The sequence below is a fragment of the Castanea sativa genome, chromosome 12 (genome assembly GCF_040712315.1).
Source record: "Castanea sativa cultivar Marrone di Chiusa Pesio chromosome 12, ASM4071231v1".
Lineage (NCBI taxonomy): Eukaryota > Viridiplantae > Streptophyta > Magnoliopsida > Fagales > Fagaceae > Castanea > Castanea sativa.
The window spans coordinates 35848083-35873629 of NC_134024.1; the positions used below are offsets into that span (position 1 = coordinate 35848083).

The following is a 25547-nucleotide window of genomic DNA, read 5'->3' on the forward strand; positions in this document are numbered from 1 at the left end:
GCATTATTTTAAACTACAAAAACTTGAATTTAAACAATTAATTGATGACATGCCTATTAATCTTTGATCACTTTGAAATTTTGTAAGCATGAACAATATATGAAGATAATGTAATCTAACGGTAGATTTGTCAAAATTCACATTGAATTAAGAAATATAGGGTTGGGTTCAAGTTATACTTGATTTAACTCTAAAAAATGTTACACCAACCAATAACTTATTATTCAATTCATATTTTGAAAATCCAACGTTGGATTACAATTTCAATATGTACTTAGTATGCATGCCAATTTTCATACCAATCGGGTGTAATTTACAATTTGATGTTTAACTCATCTTTTATGCATTATCTTAAACTACAAAAACTTGAATTTAAACAATTGATTAATGACATGCCTATCTTTGCTCACCTTGAAATTTTGTAAGTATGAACAATATATGAAAATAATATAATCTAACGGTAGATTTGTCAAAATTCACATTGAATTAAGAAATATAGGGTTGGGTTCAAGTTATACAGGATTTAACTCTAAAAAATGTTACTCCAACCAATAACTTATTATTCAATTCATATTTTGAAAATCCAACTGCTGGATTACATTTTCTATATATTCTTAACATGCATGCCTATTTTCATGCCTATTTTCATGCCAATCGGGTCTAATTTACAATTTGATATTTAAACTCATGTTTTATGCATTATTTTAAACTATAAAAACTTGAATTTAAACAATTGATTGATGACATGGCTATTAATCTGCGATCATCTTGAAATTTTGTAAGCCTGAAAAATATATGAAGATAATATAATCCAATGGTAGATTTGTCAAAATTCACGTTAAATTAAGAAATATAGGATTATGTTCAAGTTACACTTAATTTAACTCTAAAAACTATTACACCAATCAATAACTTATTATTGAATTCATATTTTGAAAATCCAACCGTTGAATTACAATTTCTATATGTTCTTAACATGCATGCCTATTTTCATGCCAATCGGGAGTAATTTATCGTATGATCTTTAAACTCATCTTTTATGCCTTATTTTAAACTACAAAAACTTGAATTTAAACAATTAATTGATGACATGATTATTAATCTTTGATCACCTTGAACTTTTGTAAGCATGAACAATATATGAAGATAATACAATCTAACGGTAGATTTATCAAAATTCACATTGAATTAAGAAATATAAGATTGAGTTCAAGTTACACTTGATTTAACTTTAAAAATGTTACACCAACCAATAACTTATTATTGAATACATATTTTGAAAATCCAACCGTTGGATTACATGTTCTATATATTCTTAACGTGCATGTCAATTTTCATGCTAATCGGGTGTAATTCACAATTTGATCTTTAACTCATCTTTTTTGCATTATTTTAAACTACAAAAACTTGAATTTAAGCAATTGATTGATGACATGACTATTAATCTTTGATCAACTGAAAATTTTGTAAGCATGAACAATATATGAAGATAATGTAATCTAACGGTATATTTGTCAAAATTCATATTGAATTAAGAAATATAGGATTTGGTTCAAGTTACACTTAATTTAACTCTAAAAAATGTTACACCAACAAATAACTTAATATTGGATTCATATTTTGAAAATTCAACCGTTGGATTACATGTTCTATATGTTCTTAACGTGCATGTCAATTTTCATGCCAATCTGGTGTAATTTACCATTTGATGTTTAACTCATCTTTTATGCATTATTTTAAACTACAAAACTTGAATTTAAACAATTGATTGATTGCATGTCTACTAATCTTTGATCACCTTTAAATTTTGTAAGCATGAACAATATATGAAAATAATGTAATCTAAAAGTGGATTAGTCAAAATTCACATTGAATTAAGAAATATAGGGTTTGGTTCAAGTTATACTTGATTTAACTCTAAAAATGTTACACCAACCAATAACTCATTATTCAATTGATATTTTGAAAATTCAACCGTTGGATTACATTTTCTATATGTTCTTAGCATGCATGCCTATTTTCATGCCAATCGGGTGTAATTTAAAATTTGATGTTTGACTCATCTTTTATGCATTATTTTAAACTACAAAAACTTGAATTTAAACAATTGATTGATGACATGACTATTAATCTTTGATCACCTTGAAATTTTGTATGCATGAACAATATATGAAGATAATGTAATCTAACGGTAGATTTTTCAAAATTCACTTTGAATTAAGAAATATAGGGTTGGGTTCAAGTTATACTTGATTTAGTTCTAAAAAATGTTACACCAACCAATAACTTATTATTCGATTCATATTTTGAAAATCCAACCGTTGGATTACATTTTCTAAATGTTCTTAACATGCATGCTTATTTTCATGCCAATCGGGGGTAATTTACCATTTGATCTTAAAACTCATCTTTTATGCCTTATTTTAAACAACAAAAACTTGAATTTAAACAATTGATTGATGACATGGCTATTAATCTTCGATCGCCTTGAAATTTTGTAAGCATGAACAATATATGAAGGTAATGTAATTTAACGGTAGATTTGTCAAAATTCACGTTGAATTAAGAAATATAGGGTTGAGTTCAAGTTACATTTGATTTAACTTTAAAAATTGTTACACCAACCAATAACTTATTATTGAATTAATATTTTGAAAATCTAACCGTTGGATTACATGTTCCATATGTTCTTAACGTGCATGCCTATTTTCATGCTAATTGGGTGTAATTCACCATTTAATCTTTAACTCATCTTTTATGCATTCTTTTAAACTACAAAAACTTGAATCTAAACAATTGATTGATGACATGGCTATTAATCTTTGATTACCTTGAAATTTAATAAGCACGAACAATATAAGAAGATAATCTAATCTAACGGTAGATTTGTCAAACTTCATATTGAATTAAGAAATATAGGGTTATGTTCGAGTTACACTTAATTTAACTCTAAAAAATGTTACACCAACATATAACTTGTTATTCAATTCATATTTTGAAAATCCAACCGTTGAATTACATTTTCTATAGGTTCTTAACATGCATGCCTATTTTCATGCCAATTGGGTGTAATTTACCATTTGATCTTTAAACTCATCTTTTATGCCTTATTTTAAACTACAAAAACTTGAATTTAAACAATTGATTGATGACATGACTATTAATCTGCGATCACCTTGAAATTTTGTAAGCGTGAACAATATATGAGGATAATGTAATCCAACGGTAGATTTGTCAAAATTCACATTGAATGAAGAAATATGGGATTATGTTCAAGTTACACTTAATTTAACTCTAAAAACTATTACACCAATCAATAATTTATTATTGAATTCATATTTTGAAAATCCAACCGTTAAATTACATTTTCTATATGTTCTTAACATGCATGCCTATTTTCATGCCAATTGGGTGTAATTTATCGTATGATCTTTAAACTCATCTTTTATGCATCACTTTAAACTACAAAAACTTGAATTTAAACAATTGATTGATGACATGATTATTAATCTTTGATCACCTTGAAATTTAGTAAGCATGAACAATATATGAAGATAATGTAATCTAATGGTAGATTTATCAAAATTCACATTGAATTAAGAAATATAAGATTGAGTTCAAGTTACACTTGATTTAACTTTAAAAAATGTTACACCAACCAATAACTTATTATTGAATTCATGTTTTGAAAATCCAACCGTTGGATTACATGTTCTATTTGTTCTTAACGTGCATGCCAATTTTCATGCTAATCGGGTGTAATTCACCATTTGATCTTTAACTCATCTTTTTTGCATTATTTTAAACTACAAAAACTTGAATTTAAACAATTGATTGATGACATGACAATTAATCTTTGATCAACTGAAAATTTTGTAAGCATGAACAATATATGAAGATAATGTAATCTAGCGGTAGATTTGTCAAAATTCATATTGAATTAAGAAATATAGGATTTAGTTCAAGTTACACTTAATTTAACTCTAAAAAATGTTACACCAACAAATAACTTAATATTGGATTCATATTTTGAAAATTCAACCGTTGGATTACATGTTCTATATGTTCTTAACGAGCATGTCAATTTTCATGCCAATTCGGTGTAATTTACCATTTGATATTTAACTCATCTTTTATGCATTATTTTAAACTACAAAACTTGAATTTAAACAATTGATTGATGACATGTCTATTAATCTTTGATTACCTTGAAATTTTGTAAGCATGAACAATATATGAAGATAATGTAATCTAACGGTAGATTAGTCAAAATTCACATTGAATTAAGAAATATAGGATTTGGTTCAAGTTATACTTGATTTAACTCTAAAAAATGTTACACCAACCAATAACTTATTATTCAATTGATATTTTGAAAATCCAACCGTTGGATTACATTTTCTATATGTTCTTAGCATGCATACCTATTTTCATGCCAATTGGGTGTAATTTACAATTTGATGTTTAACTCATCTTTTATGCATTATTTTAAACAACAAAAACTTGAATTTAAACAATTGATTGATGACATGACTATTAATCTTTGATCACCTTGAAATTTTGTAAGCATGAACAATATATGAAGATAATGTAATCTAACGGTAGATTTGTCAAAATTCACATTGAATTAAGAAATATAGGGTTGGGTTCAAGTTATACTTGATTTAATTCTAAAAAATATTACACCAACCAATAACTTATTATTCGATTCATATTTTGAAAATCCAACCGTTGGATTACATTTTCTATCTGTTCTTAACATGCATGCTTATTTTAATGCCAATCGGGGGTAATTTACCATTTGATCTTTAAACTCATCTTTTATACCTTATTTTAAACAACAAAAACTTGAATTTAAACAATTGATTAATGACATGGCTATTAATCTTCGATCACCTTGAAATTTTATAAGCATGAACAATATATAAAGGTAATGTAATTTAACGGTAGATTTGTCAAAATTCACATTGAATTAAGAAATATAGGGTTGAGTTCAAGTTACATTTGATTTAGCTTTAAAAAATGTTACACCAATCAATAACTTATTATTAAATTCATATTTTGAAAATCTAACCGTTGGATTACATGTTCCATATGCTCTTAACGTGCATGCCAATTTTCATGCTAATCGGGTGTAATTCACCAATTGATCTTTAAGTCATCTTTTATGCATTATTTTAAATTACAAAAACTTGAATTTAAACAATTGATTGATGACATGGCTATTAATCTTCGATTAACTTGAAATTTTGTAAGCATGAATAATATATGAAGATAATCTAATCTAACGGTAGATTTGTCAAAATTTATATTGAATTAAGAAATTATGTTTAAGTTACACTTAATTTAACTCTAAAAAATGTTACACCAACATATAACTTATTATTCAATTCATATTTTGAAAATCCAACCGTTGAATTATATTTTCTATAGGTTCTTAACATGCATGCCTATTTTCATGCCAATTGGGTGTAATTTACCGTATAATCTTTAAACTCATCTTTTATGTTTTATTTTAAACTACAGAAACTTGAATTTAAACAATTGATTGATGACATGAGTATTAATTTTTGATCACCTTAAAATTTTGTAAGCCTGAGCAATATATGAAGATAATGTAATCTAACGGTAGATTAGTCAAAATTCACATTGAATTAAGAAATATAGGGTTTGGTTCAAGTTATACTTGATTTAACTCTAAAAACTATTACACCAATCAATAACTTATTATTGAATTCATATTTTGAAAATCTAACCGTTGAATTACATTTTCTATATGTTCTTAACATGCATGCCTATTTTCATGCCAATCGGGTGTAATTTACCGTATGATCTTTAAACTCATCTTTTATGCCTTATTTTAAACTACAAAAACTTGAATTTAAACAATTGATTGATGACATGATTATTAATCTTTGATCACCTTGAACTTTTGTAAGCATGAATAGTATATGAAGATAATGTAATCTAACGGTAGATTTATCAAAATTCACATTGAATTAAGAAATATAAGATTGAGTTCAAGTTACACTTGATTTAACTTTAAAAATGTTACACCAACCAATAACTTATTATTGAATACATATTTTGAAAATCCAACCATTGGATTACATGTTCTATATGTTCTTAACGTGCATGCCAATTTTCATGCTAATCGGGTGTAATTCACAGTTTAATCTTTAACTCATCTTTTTTGCATTTTTTAAACTACAAAACTTGAATTTAAACAATTGATTGATGACATGACTATTAATCTTTGATCAACTGGAAATTTTGTAAGCATGAACAATATATGAAGATAATTTAATCTAATGGTAGATTAGTCAAAATTCACATTAAATTAAGAAATATAGGGTTTGGTTCAAGTTATACTTGATTTAACTCTAAAAACTATTACACCAATCAATAACTTATTATTGAATTCATATTTTGAAAATCCAACCGTTGGATTACATTTTCTATATGTTCTTAACATGGATGCCTATTTTCATGTCAATTGGGTGTAATTTACCATTTGATCTTTAAACTCATCTTTTATATCTTATTTTAAATTACAAAAACTTGAATTTAAACAATTGATTGATGACATGGTTATTAATCTTAGATTACCTTGAAATTTTGTAAGCATGAACAATATATGAAGATAATGTAATCTAATAGTAGATTTGTCAAAATTCACATTGAATTAAGAAATATAGGGTTATGTTCAAGTTACACTTAATTTTACTTTAAAAAAATGTTAGATCAACCAATAACTTATTATTGAATTTGTATTTTGAAAATCCATACTTCCAACCGTTGAATTGCATTTCTATATGTTCTTAACATGCATGCCTATTTTCATGCCAATCGGGTGTAATTTACCGTATGATCTTTAAACTCATCTTTTATGCCTTATTTTAAACTACAAAAACTTGATTTTAAACAATTGATTGATGACATGGATATTAATCTTTGATCACCTTGAAATTTTGTAAACAAGGACAATATATGAAGATAATGTAATCTAACGGTAGATTTGTCAAAATTCACATTGAATTAAGAAATATAGGGTTTGGTTCAAATTACACTTGATTTAACTCTAAAAAATGTTACACCAACCAATAACTTATTATTGGATTCATATTTTGAAAATCCAACCGTTGGATTACATGTTCTATATGCTCTTAATGTGCATGCCAATTTTCATGCCAATCGGGTGTAATTTACAATTTGATGTTTAACTCATCTTTTATGCATTATTTTAAACTACAAAAACTTGAATTTAAACAATTGATTGATGATATGACTATTAATCTTTAATCACCTTGAAATTTTGTAAGCATGAACAATATATGAAGATAATGTAATCTAACGGTAGATTTGTCAAAATTCACATTGAATTAAGAAATATAGGGTTGTGTTCAAATTACACTTGATTTAACTCTAAAAAATGTTACACCAACCAATAACTTATTATTGAATTCTTATTTTGAAAATCCAACAGTTGGATTACATTTTCTATATGTTCTTAACATGCATGCCTATTTTCGTGCCAATCGGGTGTAATTTACCATTTGATCTTTAAACTCATCTTTTATGCCTTATTTTAAACTACAAAAACTTGAATTTAAATAATTGATTGATGACATGACTATTAATCTTCGATAATCTTGAAATTTTGTAAGCATGAACAATATATGAAGATAATGTAATCTAACGGTAGATTTGTCAAAATTTACATTGAATTAAGAAATATAGGGTTGGATTCAAGTTACACTTGATTTAACTCTAGAAAATGTTACACCAACCAATAACTTATTGTTGAATTCATATTTTGAAAATCCAACCGATGGATTATATTTTCTATATGTTCTTAAAATTCATGCCAATTTTCATGCCAATCGGGTTTAATTTACCTTATGATATTTAAATTCATCTTTTATGCCTTATTTTAAATTACAAAAACTTGAATTTAAATAATTGATTGATGACATGGATATTAATCTTTGATCACCTTGAAATTTTTTAATCATGACAAATATCTTAAGATAATGTAATCTAACGGTAGATTTGTCAAAATTCACATTGAATTAAGAAATATAGGGTTGATGTAACTCTAAAAAATGTTACACCAACCGATAACTTATTATAGAATTCATATTTTGAAAATTCAACCATTGGGTCACATGTTCTATATGTTCTTAACATGGATGCCAATTTTCATGTCAATTGGGTGTAATTTGATCTTTAGGTGGGAATTCTAAAAAAATAGAGGGAAATTTTGGGGCTAGGAAATTTAAAGGTCTATTGCGGTGGTCCAACCTGCCACAAAAAGGAGTACATGTTGCGGAGGTCATCTCACCGCCGCTATAACTTACATATTGCGGTGGTTTTCTATACCGCCGCTATAGAAAACGCGCAAAATGAAATATTTCTTGCGGTGGGATTTTGGAGTGTCACTATATTATAGTTACTACCTCAAAAACATGCCTATGGCGGCGGTTTTATGTTCTGCCACTGTAGGAAGCCGTAAAAAACCCTACCTGTAGCGACGGTCACAAAAAAAACGCCGCAATGGATTACATGTATAGCGGCGTGCCAAAAATGCACCGCAATAGGCGACATATAGCGGTAGTTTTCGCACCCGCCGCAATAGCTCGTTTTTCTTGTAGTGCCCATAAAAGCCCTAATGGAACACATGGAGTTGGGATTGGAGAGAGTCGTATCATAGAGCTTTCTTTCATATGTTGGTCTTGGGAATGGGAGGAGTGGGTACCGAAGGTAGACCTTGTGGTTGTGGTTTTAACCTTTTTTTTGGGAGGGGGGGGTATAATAGGATAAGTCTACAGAATAAGAGAAGATGGAATGATAGGAGTGAGTATCGAAATTCGAGATTCGGCTGGTATGAATTTGGAATAAGAGAAGCCATCATTTAAATAAATTTTTAAAAAAAAAACTGAAAGAGGAGAAGAAATTCAAGAAAATGATGATACTATGTGATGATGCAAAGAAGATCAGTAGGCTGGATGCTTCGGACTTCAAAGGACTACTGGTTTTCTCTGCGGCCTGAAAAAGAAAGAAAAGCGAATCAAAGGCGACCGGGGTTGCCGGCCAAAAACCCTCCGATGGCAAAGTTAGTTTTTCTCTCTATGTTATCTGAGTTCCAACTTTTTTGGAGTAAAATATGAACATACCTTGGCCTTGTCTGAAACATCCTTTATATAGTGTTCTTATAGGCGGTTACCAAAATTGGAACTTCTCCTGGATTCAAGGAGAGGTAGAAATCAAACGTAACTTGCATAACCGTTTAGAAGTTATGCTTTTGTCTCCACAACGGATACCTGGCAGTTATGCGTGGGATAAGGAATTACCGCGTTATATTCGGAGATTTTTCTAAGTATGATACTCTCGTCCTAGGATTCCTTAGTCGAGTATGTTTCGGCACAGGCGCAGAGTTTGCCTCGTCTAACAGTCACTCCTTCAGGACGAGGTTATCCGCGCTTTGGACGAGTGTATATTTTCTGGTGGTGCCTACCTCATTCAGAGCTCTTCCTACCTGGACGAGGTAGCTGCAAGTAGGTTTCGAAGGGTGTTTACAATTCCAAACCGGCCACGGACGACCTTTATGGACGACTTGGAGATGGGCAAAATCAGTACCCCATCACTATGGTTATGGTGTAAAGAACGAAGAAAACGTTACAAGGGAAAAAACCTGAGAGAAGATGGGTGAGGGCAAAATGATTGGTGACTTAGTGGAGATGTGGAGGAAATTGAATAGAGAAGAGCCAGAGAATTATTATTATTATTATGGTTGGGCAAACTAACATGGAGAATTTCATCCATGGAGTTGAAATTAATTTAAATAAAATTATTGTCATTTTTTTATTAAATTATATTTATTTTATAAGCAGTTTATATATATATATATATATATATATATATATATATATATATATATATAGACACACACACACACACAAACATACAAACTCTATATATATAGCAGTAATCTTGAAATAATACATTGACATTGAAATATTCATTTCCAATGACCAAACCAAAACAGTCATGGAAATGGTATTCACAACATTGATCTAGGCCAATATCTCTTCCTATAAAAAAAGAAAAAAAGTCCAATATCTCTAACTCACATCAATGCTCTACATATAGCTCCTATGGGTTCCCATTAGTTTAATTGGTAAAATCTCTTAAGAGATTTGGAGTTCAAACTCCCAAAAATCAAATAGTGTTTTGAATTGATGGTAAAGAAGTGAAAAAATGGAAGCATATGCCATAAAATAGTGTTTTTGTTATTGCTTTGTCTGTTAATAAAAAAAAAAAAAAAATTATGGAGCATATGCCATAAAATTCTATCATATCATAAATAAATTAAAAAAGAAAAAGAAAAAGCTTTGTAGCTCCCATTCAGCAAATAGAAAACTTTGAAGTTCACTTCAAGCGATTTGGTTCAGCAGCAGAGTTTGATTGGGATAGTTCAAAATTATTAACATACTTTTTTAGAACCTAAATTTTAAGGCTTAAAATTCCTCTTCAAAGTTTTATAATTTAAGGAAACAAAGCAGAGAACGAAAATTTTAAGTTTGAAATGGAAGCATGGCTCTTGTACTATATATTGAATTAGTGATTTTTGTCTGAATAGCTTAACCCAAACATGACCAATTAAATAATTGTGTCATGACCTTTCCCGATAATAAAGTAGGATGATACAACAATAACAATATTACTCACTTGATAAGCTTAATAAACAGTTTGTATTTGATTGACATGAAGGTGACACAAATACAACCCCTTAAACCATCTTAAAAAAAAACCTAATTAATATTGTTTCTCATTACATGAAATAGTTTTTTTTTTTTTTTTTTTCATGACATTAGTTTTTATCCATCATATATTGATGAGAATATTTCTTAGAGTTGTCATGCATCCTTGGTGGATTCATAGGGCTGAGAATTAAAAAAGAGGTAAAAACAAAATAATAACATTTAATGAAGGTGTACTGTAGTTGATTGTTTCAATTTTTTAAAGAAAAGAATAAGTATATCGATGGTGGAGTGGTTTCAGGTTTGTTTGAATTTTGAAGTAAACGTCATTGTCAAATTCCCATGTTATTGCAACAAGAACTGGTAGGGTTTCTCTACCAACTTTGTTTTCACACAAAATGCATAGTTGCGCCTCAAATCTTGCAGCAACAGCAGCAACAAGCATACGTGATTGTGATGATTGAAGTGCTGAACCCGACCTTTGAAAGGCACCACCTCCTGCAAAAGCACATCTTTTTTGTCTTTCCCTGCTAGCTCTAGTACAAACTAAGACAAAGTTAATTTTACCATATAACCCTGCACATGCAAGTCTCATTTAATTCATAGCCTCCAAAATTTTCTTTTGTCAAATTCATTAATTGTAATAGATGCAGAAAGTGTCCTCCATATCTCATTGCAAAACCAGTGTGCAGGGAGTAGCATATATTTTGATAGGTACCGTGTCCTCAAGGGTATTGTTTATTTTGTGCTAGTGGCGGTGTTAGTGGTGGCCCTTGTGCATAGAAACCAGTCTTTTTTTAAGGATACTACTCTCATTCCCTTACGCCCTAACTTTACATTTGGCATCACCCATTCACCCTACCCTAATATCGTGAATGTCCATAAAATTCTACTATTTGCCAGCCCCAGTCCAGATACAACAACCAAGAATCTTATGTTATTTCCTTTTTATTATATACTTCGAAAGAGTAAAGTATAAAATTTGATAGAGATAACTTAAACATAATCTTCTAAAAAAAAAAAACCTAAACATAGTCCCTTAAGTAAGATGTCTAAAATTCTCTAATTAAATTTAATTATGTTATTGTAATATATTAGTCATTGAGTTACATTAGTAAATTTTAGTATCATTTGGAAGATAATTTCGTTTATATATATATGTGTGTGTGTGTGTGTATTTGAATTTAAATTAAGAAGTCAAAGTACAATACTTAAGATTAAGAAAAGCTCCTTAAATTTATTCAAAATTTAAATTAGAGAGAACATAAATGCATAGTGAAGTTCTTTCCATGGTGACAAAGTTAGCAACCTTCTATAGTATTGTTTTTATATAGTTTGATTTTTTAATGCACCACATCGGAATCTTAAAAATGTAATTATAATGCAAATGAGGTGGGTGTTAAATGAGGTTCTTCAACTATATATAGTCTATATCTATACCCATCAAGTTGTTAGAAGTCTTAAAACCCAATGCTAAAATTAATAGAGAATGAAGAGAGCCAAAATTAAAAAAGATGATAAAAGAAAAAGAAAAAAAAGAATCAGCATTGAATGAGCTAGGGTGGAGTACTACGTCAAATTGTGCAACAAGATCAGCTAGAATTGCTACCACCTACCAATTTCGTTTTCATTCTTTAGCACACAAAACAAAACGGACAGTTGCGCTAGAGACACAGAGAGTCTCAAAGGCTCAGAGCCAGAGGCATAGAGCTATACTCTTTTGTTTTAACCGCAAGCTTGCTAGCTGTCCCCGAAAACACCCTTGTGCTGTGCTAGTGCTCAGCAATAAGCATATATACAAACTGTTTACGGTATATATTTATATTGACTATTCCTCTTCTAGCATGCATGCAAACTTGGTATCATATGAGATGTCACATGCCACTTCATACATAAATAACTTTCACAAAACTAATTACTAGCAAAGTTTCACAATTGTTTATACTTAGTTTGAATACATAAGTTCACACAATCAAGGTTAATACAAAATTACTTAGAGTTTAAAGTAATTATTTGTAATCCCTAATGAATTTAAAGTGTTTTTTAAAAATAAAAAAAAATTTATGGGGGTGATCTATTTTAGTCTTCCATATCTAGTAATTATTGTAATGCCTTTGTTTTGTGGAGAGAAGCAAGTGAATTCATTTGGAAAAAAAAAGAAAAAGAGAAAGAGAGAGAGAAAGACAAAGTCACTGTATAATAGCTGTGACAAGATATCAATCCTTGTAAGTAGTTCGTAGTTGATGCATGTTAGTATTGTACTTGAGATCAAAGCATTATATGTACCAGTTGTTTCAAATTGATACTTCTAGCTTTATATTTGTATTTGGTACAAATCTTATGTAATTTGGGTTGGTGTGCTTGGTTTTTTTTTTTTTTAATAAGAAATACTGGAGAATGTGTACACTAATGACTACCACCATTGGGGAGAATGTTCAATTTTTCTTTCTTTTTTACGTCCATTTTTTTTATTTATTTGGGTTTTCTCTTGGAGATTCATATTCTTAAAATTTTATGTGTATGTTTGTTTGTCCTTAGGATTGTTTGGTTTTGCCTTGTGTTCATCTCCTCTGGATGAAAATATTTCCCTATGGTGAGGGGGACACTTGTGCTTGGCAATGAAATCTTGAATTCTTAGATATCCTATGTGCCTTATGCCTTTATTTTTCCCATAATTTTTCATATCTCGTTTATTTGTCAAATGTTTCGGTGACTAGTTGTGCCTATGACGTCTAGCTCAAATCATCCTCTTCTTAAAATTATGAAATGAAGGGTAGAGTCTTGGGCATTAGACCTATTGGGTGTGTCTTATTTGAATTATAAGAAATTGTTATGAGAAAAGTTGAAAGTCAATCACATTGCAAATGTGATTGTTGAATCTATATGACTATGTCAAGAAGATGACAGCATAGGAGCTCTCTCTAGACCTTGTCTTATAATATGGTCATTATTTTCTCCTAGGACGCCCAAGCCTATCACATGCCAAAGCCATCATTTAGAGTCTTGGTTTTGAATTTACTTCCTTTTTTCTTTTTTTGAGAAACAAATACACATAAATGTGAGGAATATATATTAAAACTAAACAAGAATAGAAATCTCATAGCAAAGTTTGGTTAGTTACATCCCATTGAGTTCATCCTCAAAAACAGAAGCAATCATCCAAGATAGGAGACACCAAAAACCAAAAAATAAAAAACCAAAAACCAAAAACCCTAAATAACTTTTGCTATAAAGGAAGTATTTCTGTTAAGTTACCTCGTTAGTAGTCGTCAAAACTTGGCCTCTCGTAGGTATCTTCTTTCTCATCTTCCTCGGAGTTGCTTCCCCCATTTTTTTTCCCACATCCTTTATGGTTGGACCAATCGACCCAGGCAATTGGCAGCCAACCACCTTCTTAGGGATCTTCAATATCGTCGAGTAGGTGGTGGACAAAGCTTGGTCTCGGTTCATTTTTCTCTGTCCTAGCTCATCCATCATTTTTGGTTCCTAAAAATGAAAAATAAGAAAGCATTAGATTAGATTAAGCTCAAAATTTATTAAAAGTGCAAAAAAAAAAAAAAAAAAAAAAAACTAACTAACTAGAAGACTTACCAGCAAAATGCCAGGACTGTTAAGTTTGATGGTTTCTCACAACTTCATGCTCGTTGTGGTTAGACTCACTGCAAGTAAAGATTCCACCCCTGAAGACACTTTCACTATGTCTTCCAAGGTGGTCATGGCAAGAGTTGATTTTTTAGCAAATCTACCTCCGTCAACTTTTTTTGAAAAAAAGATTTTCAGACCGTTTGCGGTTAGGTTATGTTCTGACAAATCTTCCGCGTGCACAAAAACGGTGACAGTATTTTGACGTAAAAATGGCATTTCTTCGACCACTGCTTTGTTGAGCAGTCAAAGGATTCAGAACGTTTTCATTGACATATTTTGTGGAGAGCAAAAAAACAGAAACAAAGATGATGTTTTGGGCTTGAAGTGAGAGAGCAAAATGAGAGAGAAGATGTTTTAGGAAGGGCTTGATAGAGAGAAAAATGAGAGAGAAGGTGTGCTCAGTTTCAACCTATGTTTAATAAGTTTTTTTTTTTTTTTTTTTTGAAAGCCATGTGAATAGAACTTGGTTTCAAAAAGAGAATACCGACATGCTAACCACAATTGATGAGACTTTCTCGGATTCTATATTTTATTTATTTTAAGTTTAGATTATAATTAAGAGAGAGAGCCAAAAGAAATCTTCCATTAAAAAACGCTTTCACTCACTGCAAGTAACTTCCAAATTGTTAAGTACATTATAATTAAAACTGATTGTCTCAAAACTACTAAATCAAGAGTGCTACTAACAACAATAGAAAGAATTTCTCTAACTTTGTTTCTATTGTTTAACATACAAAATGCACAATTGCGCATCAAACCCTGCAGCAGCTGCAAGCTTACGTTATTGTGCAAGTTGAAGTGCTGAACCCAGCCCATAGAGAGAGACTTAGTGTCAGTCAGAGGCATACATTTTTTGTCTTTCCCTACTAGCCCCGATATCACCCTTGTGCTAGTGCTGTGCCATAGCCAATAAGCAAACTAAATGTACAGTATTTCTAGACTATAGTTGATCATTCCTCTTCTAGCATACATGCAAACTTGGTATCATGAGATGTCACATGAACCTTCATACATAAATAACTTTCACAAAATTACTAGCAAAGTTTCACAATTACATATATACCTAGTTTAAATAAATAAAAAGGTTCACACAATCAAGGTTAGTGCAAAATTACTTAAAAGTTTAAAGTAATTACTTGTAATCCCTAATAAATTTTTAAAGTGTTTTTTTTTTTTTTTTTTTCACTTTTTTAACTTTATGGGAGTGATCCATTTTAGTCTTCCATATCTAGTAATTCTTGTGATGCCTTTGTTTTGTGGGGAGAGAGAAGCAAAGAGACTTCATTTGAAAAATTATTATCACCTATCATTTTTATATTGGTGACGAAACATTTTCGTCAACCATACATTCTGTGACGGAGCTTAGGTGACGAATGTTGTTTCGTCACCATATGTATTTGGTGATGGAATAAGAACATATTGTGACAAAAGGTTTCGTCACCATTGTTTACTTTTGTTGTAGTGTATTGAATGTGAATTTTGACAAATCTACTATTGGATAACATCTTCTTCTTATATTCTTCATGCTTGCAAAACTTCTAAAAAATTAAATATCGATAGTTATATTATCAATAAATTGTTTAAATTGTAATTTTTTTTTTTTGGTAGTTTAAAATTATGCATAATATATAAGTTTATAAATTATATAGTAAATAATATCTAATAATTTAACATGCGTATTAAGAGCGTAAAGAACATGTAATTCAATAGTTATATTTTCAAAATATGTAGTGATATTTATTTAATTGAATAAGATTATAGCCTTAAATTACAAAAAAAAATTTGTAGCTAAACTTTATCCTATTAAAATTGAATTGAAGGTTAAAAGGAGGAAAAGCAAATCTTTAATCATAGAAGGTGATGAATAAAACCAACTTCACCGTGTTAAAACACAATTGAATGATTTAGATGAACCAATCTACTGGTGGGTTGAACCTAGCGCCAATTGTTTACCCCAGTGCCAACCCGTGTGAATTTAGCTAAAAGAAAAGTCAATTCTGACAACATGTGTTATTGCTATAGACGCTGGCCTGAAATAAGAGTGCATGTGCTGTGGGAGTGTGGTGCTGCACAAGATGTGTGGGCGGGTTGCTTGGTTAGGATTCAAAAAATTCCTAATGGCCAAAGTGACAATTTTCAGCTGTTTGGGGATCTTATGGACAAACTTACAAGGCCGGAATTTGAGTTCTTTCTTGTTCAGGCTTGGTTTATATGGAATCAAAGAAACATAGTGATTCATGGTGGGAGTTTCAAGGAACCGGGTTGGCTTAACAAAAGAGCAACAGAGTTCTTGGAGGAGTTTCATCAAACTCAAGTGCAGCTGTCTATCTCAACACCCCTATCGCCCAGAAGCAGTTGGCAACCCCCTCCAGCCTCTGTGTATAAAGTAAACTTTGATGCTGCCATTTTTTCTAATCTGAATTGCTCAGGCTTTGGTGCAGCTATGTCAGTCAAAGGGCTACTTGTCACTTGCAGCGAGGAGGCAGAAGTTCTTGCTTGCAGAAAGGCGCTGGAGTTCTTAGTGGATGCAGGATTCTCAAACGTGATTATTGAGGGAGATAATGAAAATGTTATGCGGGCTGTTTCTTCATCGTCTCGGAACCACTCTTGGCTGGGCAATATCTATGAAGATGTTAAATGGCTTATGCGTGGAATGCAAGTGGTTTCTGTCAACAGTGTAAAGAAGGGTGGAAATGAGGTAGCTAATGTACTTGCTAGACATGCTAAGAATGTTGTAGACGAGATGTTTTGGATAGAAGACTCCCCTCCCCCAGCTGTCAAAGCTTTGTACCATGACTCTATTAATATTCAATGAATAATATATCATTGAGGTGGCTTTCAAAAAAAAAAAAAAAACAATCTCCTAAAGATACAAAATTCTCATTAGAGCACAATTGGTATGTTACAAAATAATTAATTTTTTATTTAGGTGTTATCATTTTATATTTGATAATTATTATGTCAATACCATTTATTCCTTTTGTAATTTATAATAATTATTTATTTCATTATTGTTTATCAAATAATATATATATATATATATATATATCTTATAAGTTTATGATAAACCCGTGCAACGCACGTGCCTTTAACTTTTTGTTTTTTTAAAAACAAACACACACATACAAAAGAGGAAAATGGGTTCTAACATAAACATACACCACAACTCCACTTAAACTATATATATATATATATATATATATATATATATATTTGAGTGGTAAAGGAGCACACAAGTAGGCATGATATAGGGATTTTTATTTATTTATAAATAAATTTTGTTATTTTTATTTCGTTGTATTGTGCGTTCATTACATAAATAAACATTACAAATATTTACAGACATATTGATTCAAAATATAGTGCTTGCCAAATGTGATGTAAAATAGAAGATGAGTTCCAGTTGAGTTTAGACTTTGGAGGGGAATGGGTTGGACATCATAGGCCCCCAAGCCCAAAGACTAGAAAAGCATGAAAGAGAACCTTGGGCCGGGCACAAGGAGGACACATGAAGAAAGACAATGGCCAGGCAGTGAGCACTACAGGAAGAGAAATGTCTAAGAAACTAGCAAGGAATTTTCTACAAAGGGCTCGGGGGCATGGTCTTTCACAAGCCCCAAGCCTTTCTCCCCCCTTTCTCATCCCTGAACACAACTAAAGTCCAGCTGAAAGACATAAGCAAAACACCCAAATTTTACCATGCATTTCTTCTTATAGATGTATAAAGAGGCCCATAAAACTTTACGAATCCCAATCAGACTGCTCCACTCCTAATCTCACTAAAATCATATCTTTATTAAATTTCAAAAACTTTGCCTTTGATTAATTATAGTAAAACAAGCATAACCTACCAGAGTTTCCCTTTTGAACTTACTGCACATATTCCTTTAAAATTTCACCTCTTTTTTTTTTCTTCACTTTATCCATACACTTTTCTCATGCTATAGTTTCAAAAATGGAAATTAACTTTGTTTTTCATGTTCTTATTAAGGCCTTGAGACTCTTAGAGTCCTACCTACTAAGGTGTTACAAATGCCTTGACAGTTCCATCTTAGGATTCTTGTGACGATGCATGGGGCTTAATAAGTCCCGTCTCCTTAATCATTTGGACATCTTGGAATAGAGTGACAAATACTTTTAAGAGATTCTCTTCATGAACTCGTATGTCAAAAGAGTTTGTACATGTGGATTGATTTTGTATCAACTCTATGCTAACTTGTCTTTCCCTTAATAGACACATTAGCCTTCTTTCTACTTCCTTCTTCATGTGTCCTTTGTTGTTTAGTTTTTGGGTACTTGAGCATGTTACACTGGGGATCAAGGTTGATGTTTCTAGGTCAAAGAATACCTCCTATTCTAAGTAGTGGCAGATTTTTGGTCTTTTACTTATGATGGTTTCCCATTCTTCATTAGGTCTTCTTTTCAAAATGTATTTGGGTATGGGCCAAGTCAGGTTATTTAGAGGGTTATCTGGGTTCACAAGATCTAGATGGGCTGAGTTCTTTTTCTTTTTGGATAGAGATGGGTGGGTGCACAAAATTTGTAAGTGGGTTATTAAAATTTTTTGAACTCTCTGAGATAGGTAGGTCATTTAATGGGTGGGTTGGTGGGGACAAGTTTGGAGTTGGGCTATTTGTGTTAAACCCAACTTCTTTAGGATGTTTAGGACAAAAGACCATCCCATTATTTCCTTTTTATTTCTTCATTGAGCTCGCATACACTTGACCTATACCTGTATTATCATGTATTGGTTTGCCTAAACCAAAGACGCCATATGTTAATGTTGAAATTAAGTAAAAATGGTTCTTGCAAAAATATGTACCATATAATTCTCCACCAAAAATTGATATAAATGTATAGTTTAGAAATGCAATCAACAAAATTAAATTATTTGGAATCAAAATGAAAATTAGCCATTACTTAAAAGATACAAGTCTAGTAACTAGTTACTCAAAGATACAAGTCTAGTTAACTAGTTACTCTTGAACTTTCAAGAAGTGTGGATTAAAATTGTAAAAAGTACATGACAATCCTCCTCCATTTAAAATCAAAATTCATATTAACCACAAAAATATAAGCCACTTTTCTATCAACCTTAATCTAAGTACACAGACATTTTGGTTAAAACATAACATGTTAGATCTCCTTCCTTAAAAGCAAAAACTTATATATTAATGTCCAACCACTTCCAATCTTTTTTCAAATCACCCTTATCTTTTTGACTTTATACATGCACTTTTATCTTGATTAACTTCACAAAGGAAGATAAGCTTGGTTTACATGCCCTTATTAAGGCTCTAAGGGCCTTAACTATTGAAGCTTTACAAATCTTGATAGTTCCATCCTCGGATTCTCATGGCGATTGATGGGGTTTAAAGTCGCTTAGTAAGGCTTGCCGCCTAGGCCATTTGGACATCTTGGGATTAGAGGATTAAGGTCATTGTTTTTGAGTTAAAGAATACTTGCCCCTCTTGACAACATATTCTTTCTAGGGTGTGTTTAGGTATGAACCAAGATGGGTTTTGAGGGTTATTTGGGCTCACAAGATTTAAATGGTGCAAATTTTTGTCTAGGATAGAGATTAGATGGATTGGGGGCTCTTGCCTCTTGGAAGATGTAGTTCATTTTGGTGGGTGGGTTGGTGGATAAGTTTGGAGTCAGGCTATTAGGATCTTTAAGACAAAACACCATTATATTTTTTATTGCTTTTTCCCATAGAATCCTCAAAATAAAATTAAAATAAAATCTAATTAGAAACAACTGTGGTCCAATGGAATCGATCAACGTTAATTTGGTGTCAGCACCATAATCTCCTAGGGGAGAGGTGGGGACACAATGGAATTTTAGCCTAATTGTTGGGTTGTAAGTTGAGTATAGCCTAGACATATTTGGGTTTGTCTTTGTGGTCAACTTTTAATGTTTGAGTGGTTTGGAAATGTAGCAGTGAAAATATGACATGAAGGTTTGAAAAGATTTTATTTAACTAAAGGAGCGAATATCACTCTTACGAAGAATACTTCATTTGAATTTAATTGCATTTTTTCTTTCTTTTATCATCTGTATTTATGTTGCTAATATACTAGAAAAACTTGAGAAAGATTTTTTGTGAGCCAGGATGAGAGATGAATCAAAATTTCATTTGGTGAGCTGGGGGGAGGGGGGGGGTGGGGGGTGTTCTCCATTGAACAAGAAAGGATTAAGGTTTCTTATGTTGAGGTGTACTAGTAGAGTTAAGTACGGGGTAGTATAGAGTGGATGGACATCTGTTGTGGTTAGAAGGTCATTTAAGGTGATTTTGTTGAAGTTTAGAGGAGGTTGGATTTATTTTTTTAAACATGTTAAGTTTGTTATTGATGCTGGCCTGAGGCTGTGTTTGGCATGATTATAGTTTGGTGAGTCTTTTTTAGTTCCCTGACTTGTTTCTTTTTGCTGCAAACAATGATGCTTTAGTTGCTTCATATCTAGGTGGCTCAGCCATTGAAATCCTTCAATTTGCCAATGCCTTTCAGATTGCAAATTTGAATTTGTGGCTAATTCTCTTAAATTTTTGGACTATCAGTTTTCCTATTGGAGGTGAAGATAAATTAAAATCTATTGGAAGTTTGGTTTGGAGAGTTGGGGGTTTGTTTGTTTTATGATGCCTTGAGAGGGTCTGATCGTGTGAAGTTTCACGGGGGTTGGTAAGGTGCCTCAAAAGTTTGAGGTTCTTCGGAGGATATTGATGATAAATTGGTGTTGTTTGTGCAGAAGTAGGAAAGTCAGTTTATCATGTTTTACTCCATTGTTTGTTGCAGGGGAGCTATGTTGGTTGTGTTTTTCTCGAAGTATTTTTCTCCATTGTTTGGTGGCAGGGGAGACGTGGTGGTTGTGTTTTCCTCAAAGTTGTTAATACCATACCGGTGTATCATTTCCGGATTTTATATGTATAAAAGCTAACACTTCTTTGGACAAAACAAATTCAAATGATTCATCTAAAGATAATGATGTAACAAAGAACAATGGAAGAGGTAATTTAGTAAAGTTTTGAATATTTTCGTTCTTTGTAAGAACAAAAGGCAAATAGCATGTCAGTACTTATTCATAAAAAGGTTCAAATAGGTAATTTTTGGTGAATTAATGCTGTGTGCTAGTTGATATCCGCCAGGTAATATTAGAAAAAACAAAAAAAAGGTTCTGATCTGTTGATCTTATTTTTCTTTCTGGAAAAAGAACAAGAACGTCACAGAAGCTTGGTTCTCTTCTGTACACTTGGACCTATGGTTCTAGAAAGTTCCAAAGCACAAATCAAAGGTGGCAATCAACTTGCGCTTCGACCATGTTTCAATAAGCTTTTGCTCAAATAGCACTTCTTTACCATGTAAAAACAAGGTGGAGGGTAAGATCATGGGGTTATGTGACTTACCCTAAAAAAGAAGGAAAGTATAGGAATTTTGATGGCATAGAACATTTTTGATAGAGACGGAGCCAGGACTTGAAGTTAGGGGGGACAGCTTTGTTGTTGGACAAAATTATTTTGTTTAAAATTTTTTAAATGGTCAAGTTGTTTGATTTGAGTAAAATTGGTTGATTGAGTTTAATTGTTTTCAGCTTTACTATTGGTAATTTTTGTTGTTGAATAATTTTTTTGGACTTCTTTATTTGCTTTAGATTTTAGATCTGGCCTTTAAAAGGAGTAAAAGGCTAGAAATACAATTTTTTTTATAAAAATTATTAATGTGGTGAGTGGTTATTAGTAAATAAAAATGTGATATAAGTAAGAGACCTAGATGTAAACTAATAAATTTTTACTACTTTAATAGCTTGTAAAAATGTTATTGAAAAGTTTGTGGCTAGAATAGTACTCTTAAAAGAATCAATTATAATGTTAAGGGGGCAAAGTGTGATTTTATAGAACAAAAATGCTAAAATTAGTGCCTATTTATATATTAATTTTTTTTTTTATAAAAAAAAATAGGGATGGCCATTGCCCCCCCTAGTCCAAGTCTCCCTCCCGTCCCTGATCCTTGACATATTAGGTTGTTCTTTTTTAGATCATGGTATGAATGGATGATTCCTTTAGATAGTGTCTCTTCCTATAACTTTTATTTATTTACTTGGATCTTATGAAGTTTATATTGTAATAATTTAGGAGTGGCTTTAATACAGTCGTAAATCTTCCTATGTATTTGATCATCTCCTTTATCTAATTAAGTTATTTACTTATAAAAAATGAAGACTTCAAAAAATTTAAAAGTATTGGCTTTATCATTTTATGCTTTATTGTACACCATGACCAAATTGATTTTAACAGAAATATGAGTAGTCTGGACATCTCCACAATCAGATCTTTCTACTTCGTTAAAAGTGTCACAACTTTTAGCATGAACTTCATATCTTGTTTAGACATGTCATGGGACCAGCTCCCTTAACTGATAGATTCAAACTCCAGCATTGGCAATATGACATGATGAATGCCATGACATGGGTTGGTTGCCGACCATCATCCAAAAAGCAATGATCAAAGAAAAATCAGTAACTTGCAGTTGACAAAATATCATAAAAATTTATTAAAATGATCTCAAATTGGATTGCTCAGTTTTAGTGTCTGGTGTAGCTTTTGCTAGGCAATTGTAACGAGTGAAGATAGTTTTTATAGTAACTCATGAGTATGTATTATATTGTATTTCCCAATGGTTCAAACCACTTGTAATGTGTTCTGTTAAATTTTCTAATGTTTTGTGTACCTATGCATCTTTGGTTGGTTAGTTGTTTTGACAATTACTATGATTTCAGTCTGTAACTTCTTCTGGGGATAGGAGTGACTGCTTGAATAACAAAGTAGGATTTCAGGAAGAAAGAGGAGGGTTGTGAATCATTTTTGTGAAGAGGCTGCATGTTTTCAAGATAAGTAAATTCTTTTTGTTACTTGTTTTATTCGTCACTAATTTTGGTCATTTATATCTGCTGAGTAATTGTTCAAATTTTATGGTTTCTTTGATTAACTGGATACTTTCTATTTGACATGTGTATTAATTCTAAAAATCTATATCTTGTCAGCAACCACCTCCTTTTTCTATTGTTTTTCTTTGATTTTCTATCTCCACATGTCACAATACTGTAGGATTTCAAATGTTGGCTTGGCTTATGTTTGCATTGTTGTCGCCCTCGGTTATGATCTTAGTGTCTCATATGGATTAAGTATAAGCTTAACCATATATTTATAAGCTCTTGCCCCTCCTCTTGTAAGCCAATTTTCAAGGGTGAGATCTAGCCATGGGTTTATAACATTTGGTATTAGAGCTAACCTCTTGGGGACACTTTCCTTGCAAGCTGGTTTTCAAGAGTGAGTTATGCTCATGGGTTTGTAACACCCTCCTCCTCCTTCTCCTTCTTTCTGTTCGTCTTTTCCTCAATAATAATGCTTTCTAACTTGTCAACCTGTTGTAATTTCAAATCTTTTTCTAACTTGTCAACCGGATGTAATTTCAAATCTTTTGCTTTGTCGTGTATGACAAACAATCTCTAAAGTTCAGTCTCCATATCAAAGTACTAATGGAGCTTTTATAGGTTAGGTTCCATCCTTTGCATCCTAAAATAATTGCAAGTGGGAGCTTCGATTATGGGATGCAAACACAACAGAGTGTATAGGATCACGGGATTTTTGTATATTTTACTAACTCTCTTGTTCAGTTACCTTCTGCAATAGTGGCTGCAGTTTTCAGTTAATAATATTCTTTAAGCTTATATTACTACTCATGTGGATCTTACTGCTACTTTTCTTGTAACAGATCGCCGTATTGCATCCATTGCTTTCCATGCTAAATGGGATATCCTTGCTATTGCACAGGACACAAGGTATTAATTTTTTTCGTACAACTTTTCTATAGTTCTATCATGCTTAAAGGTTTTTCTTTTGATCCTAATTTTTTCTTTTATATTTAAGTTCATAAGTCATGACTTTGTAGATCTATTATCAGCTTATCGCTGACAAATCAAATCCTGTTCAGTTATACATATGGCAGTATAAAAGAGAGGAGAAGCTTCACAACCAAACTTTATATTAAAGACAAGGCATTTGCATTGAGAAGTGCATTTTCACCCTCATGATGCTCCATTTCTGTTAACTGCTGAGGTCAATTATCCAAAAAACATTCAACACCTTTGGGTTTACTTGTGATATCCTCCTCCAGCTATTTTTATGGCAAATGCTCATTCCCGTGAATGTGTTAATGATTGCTGAACTACCTCTCATATCCTTACCTTTCTTCTTTGTGCCTCCATTTGCCATAAATGGTTCGACTAGCATGCAAGTCTTTTGCTTTAATGTAGTTTCAAGTGGATGCAAATGAAGTGCAGCGACATTATCATAGTAAGGTTTCTCCTATGGAAACATTTTGTACTATTCCTACTGGCTCACACAATGCTACTAATAATCATTTACCTAGTAATGACCCCACAGTGGATGCAATGGAAACTTATTAAATATCGCCTATTGGGAGAAGCCAACGGGGAAGCTCTACTAACTTAGATACTACTGGTGGTCAATACTGTGATTCGTGGAGTACCTGTGTATATTCCAAACAGCCGGGATCTTGCTGAGATTGGACACCATCAGTTCTTACCTAAGAGAGATCCAAGTGGTTGGGAGCTACCTTTTTTGCAAGGACGGTTTGTGGGTTAAAGCCAAGCTGGTCTTCCTTCAGTGCTACCTCTTAATGATGATGGCAGTAGTCATGAGCCATCAATTCAATATATAAATTTTTCCATCTTGGCATCTCATCTGTCTACGTAAAACGACATCAGCCTGCCTAGCATTTCTGGAAGATCTAGCTTGCAATATTACTTGTTAAACTCCCACTTCTCTGTATCTGGTTCTTTGAAGGGTGCTACTTTGGTTAATGCCCCAAGTGATTGGGTTGGTACTCAACCCATTATCAGTAGAATCCAGTCAAAAATCACCACCTCACTGGTTGTTGTAGCTACTGCAGAGCTACCTTACACTGCGAAGCTAAGGGTATGGCCACATGATGTTGAAAATCCTTTTTCCCCACTTAATGCTAAAAGATGTTGCTTACCTTACCCCATGCCGTCCTATGTAGGTAAGCAGGAAATTTTAATATTCAGATACAACTGTTACAGAGCTTTAGTATTGTAATAAGT

The 25547-nt window shown here is 31.8% G+C and overlaps 1 protein-coding gene and 1 pseudogene across 1 annotated transcript; both read left to right on the forward strand.

The window, feature by feature from the left end:
* The first annotated feature begins 16413 nt into the window (after positions 1-16413).
* LOC142620593 (uncharacterized) lies at positions 16414-17223 on the forward strand. Its single transcript, XM_075793948.1, has one exon. The coding sequence runs from the start codon at positions 16414-16416 to the stop codon at positions 17221-17223; it is 810 nt and encodes a 269-aa protein (XP_075650063.1).
* Positions 17224-21406: 4183 nt separating this feature from the next.
* LOC142620594 (uncharacterized) overlaps positions 21407-25547 on the forward strand; it is a 31155-nt pseudogene continuing 27014 nt past the window's right edge.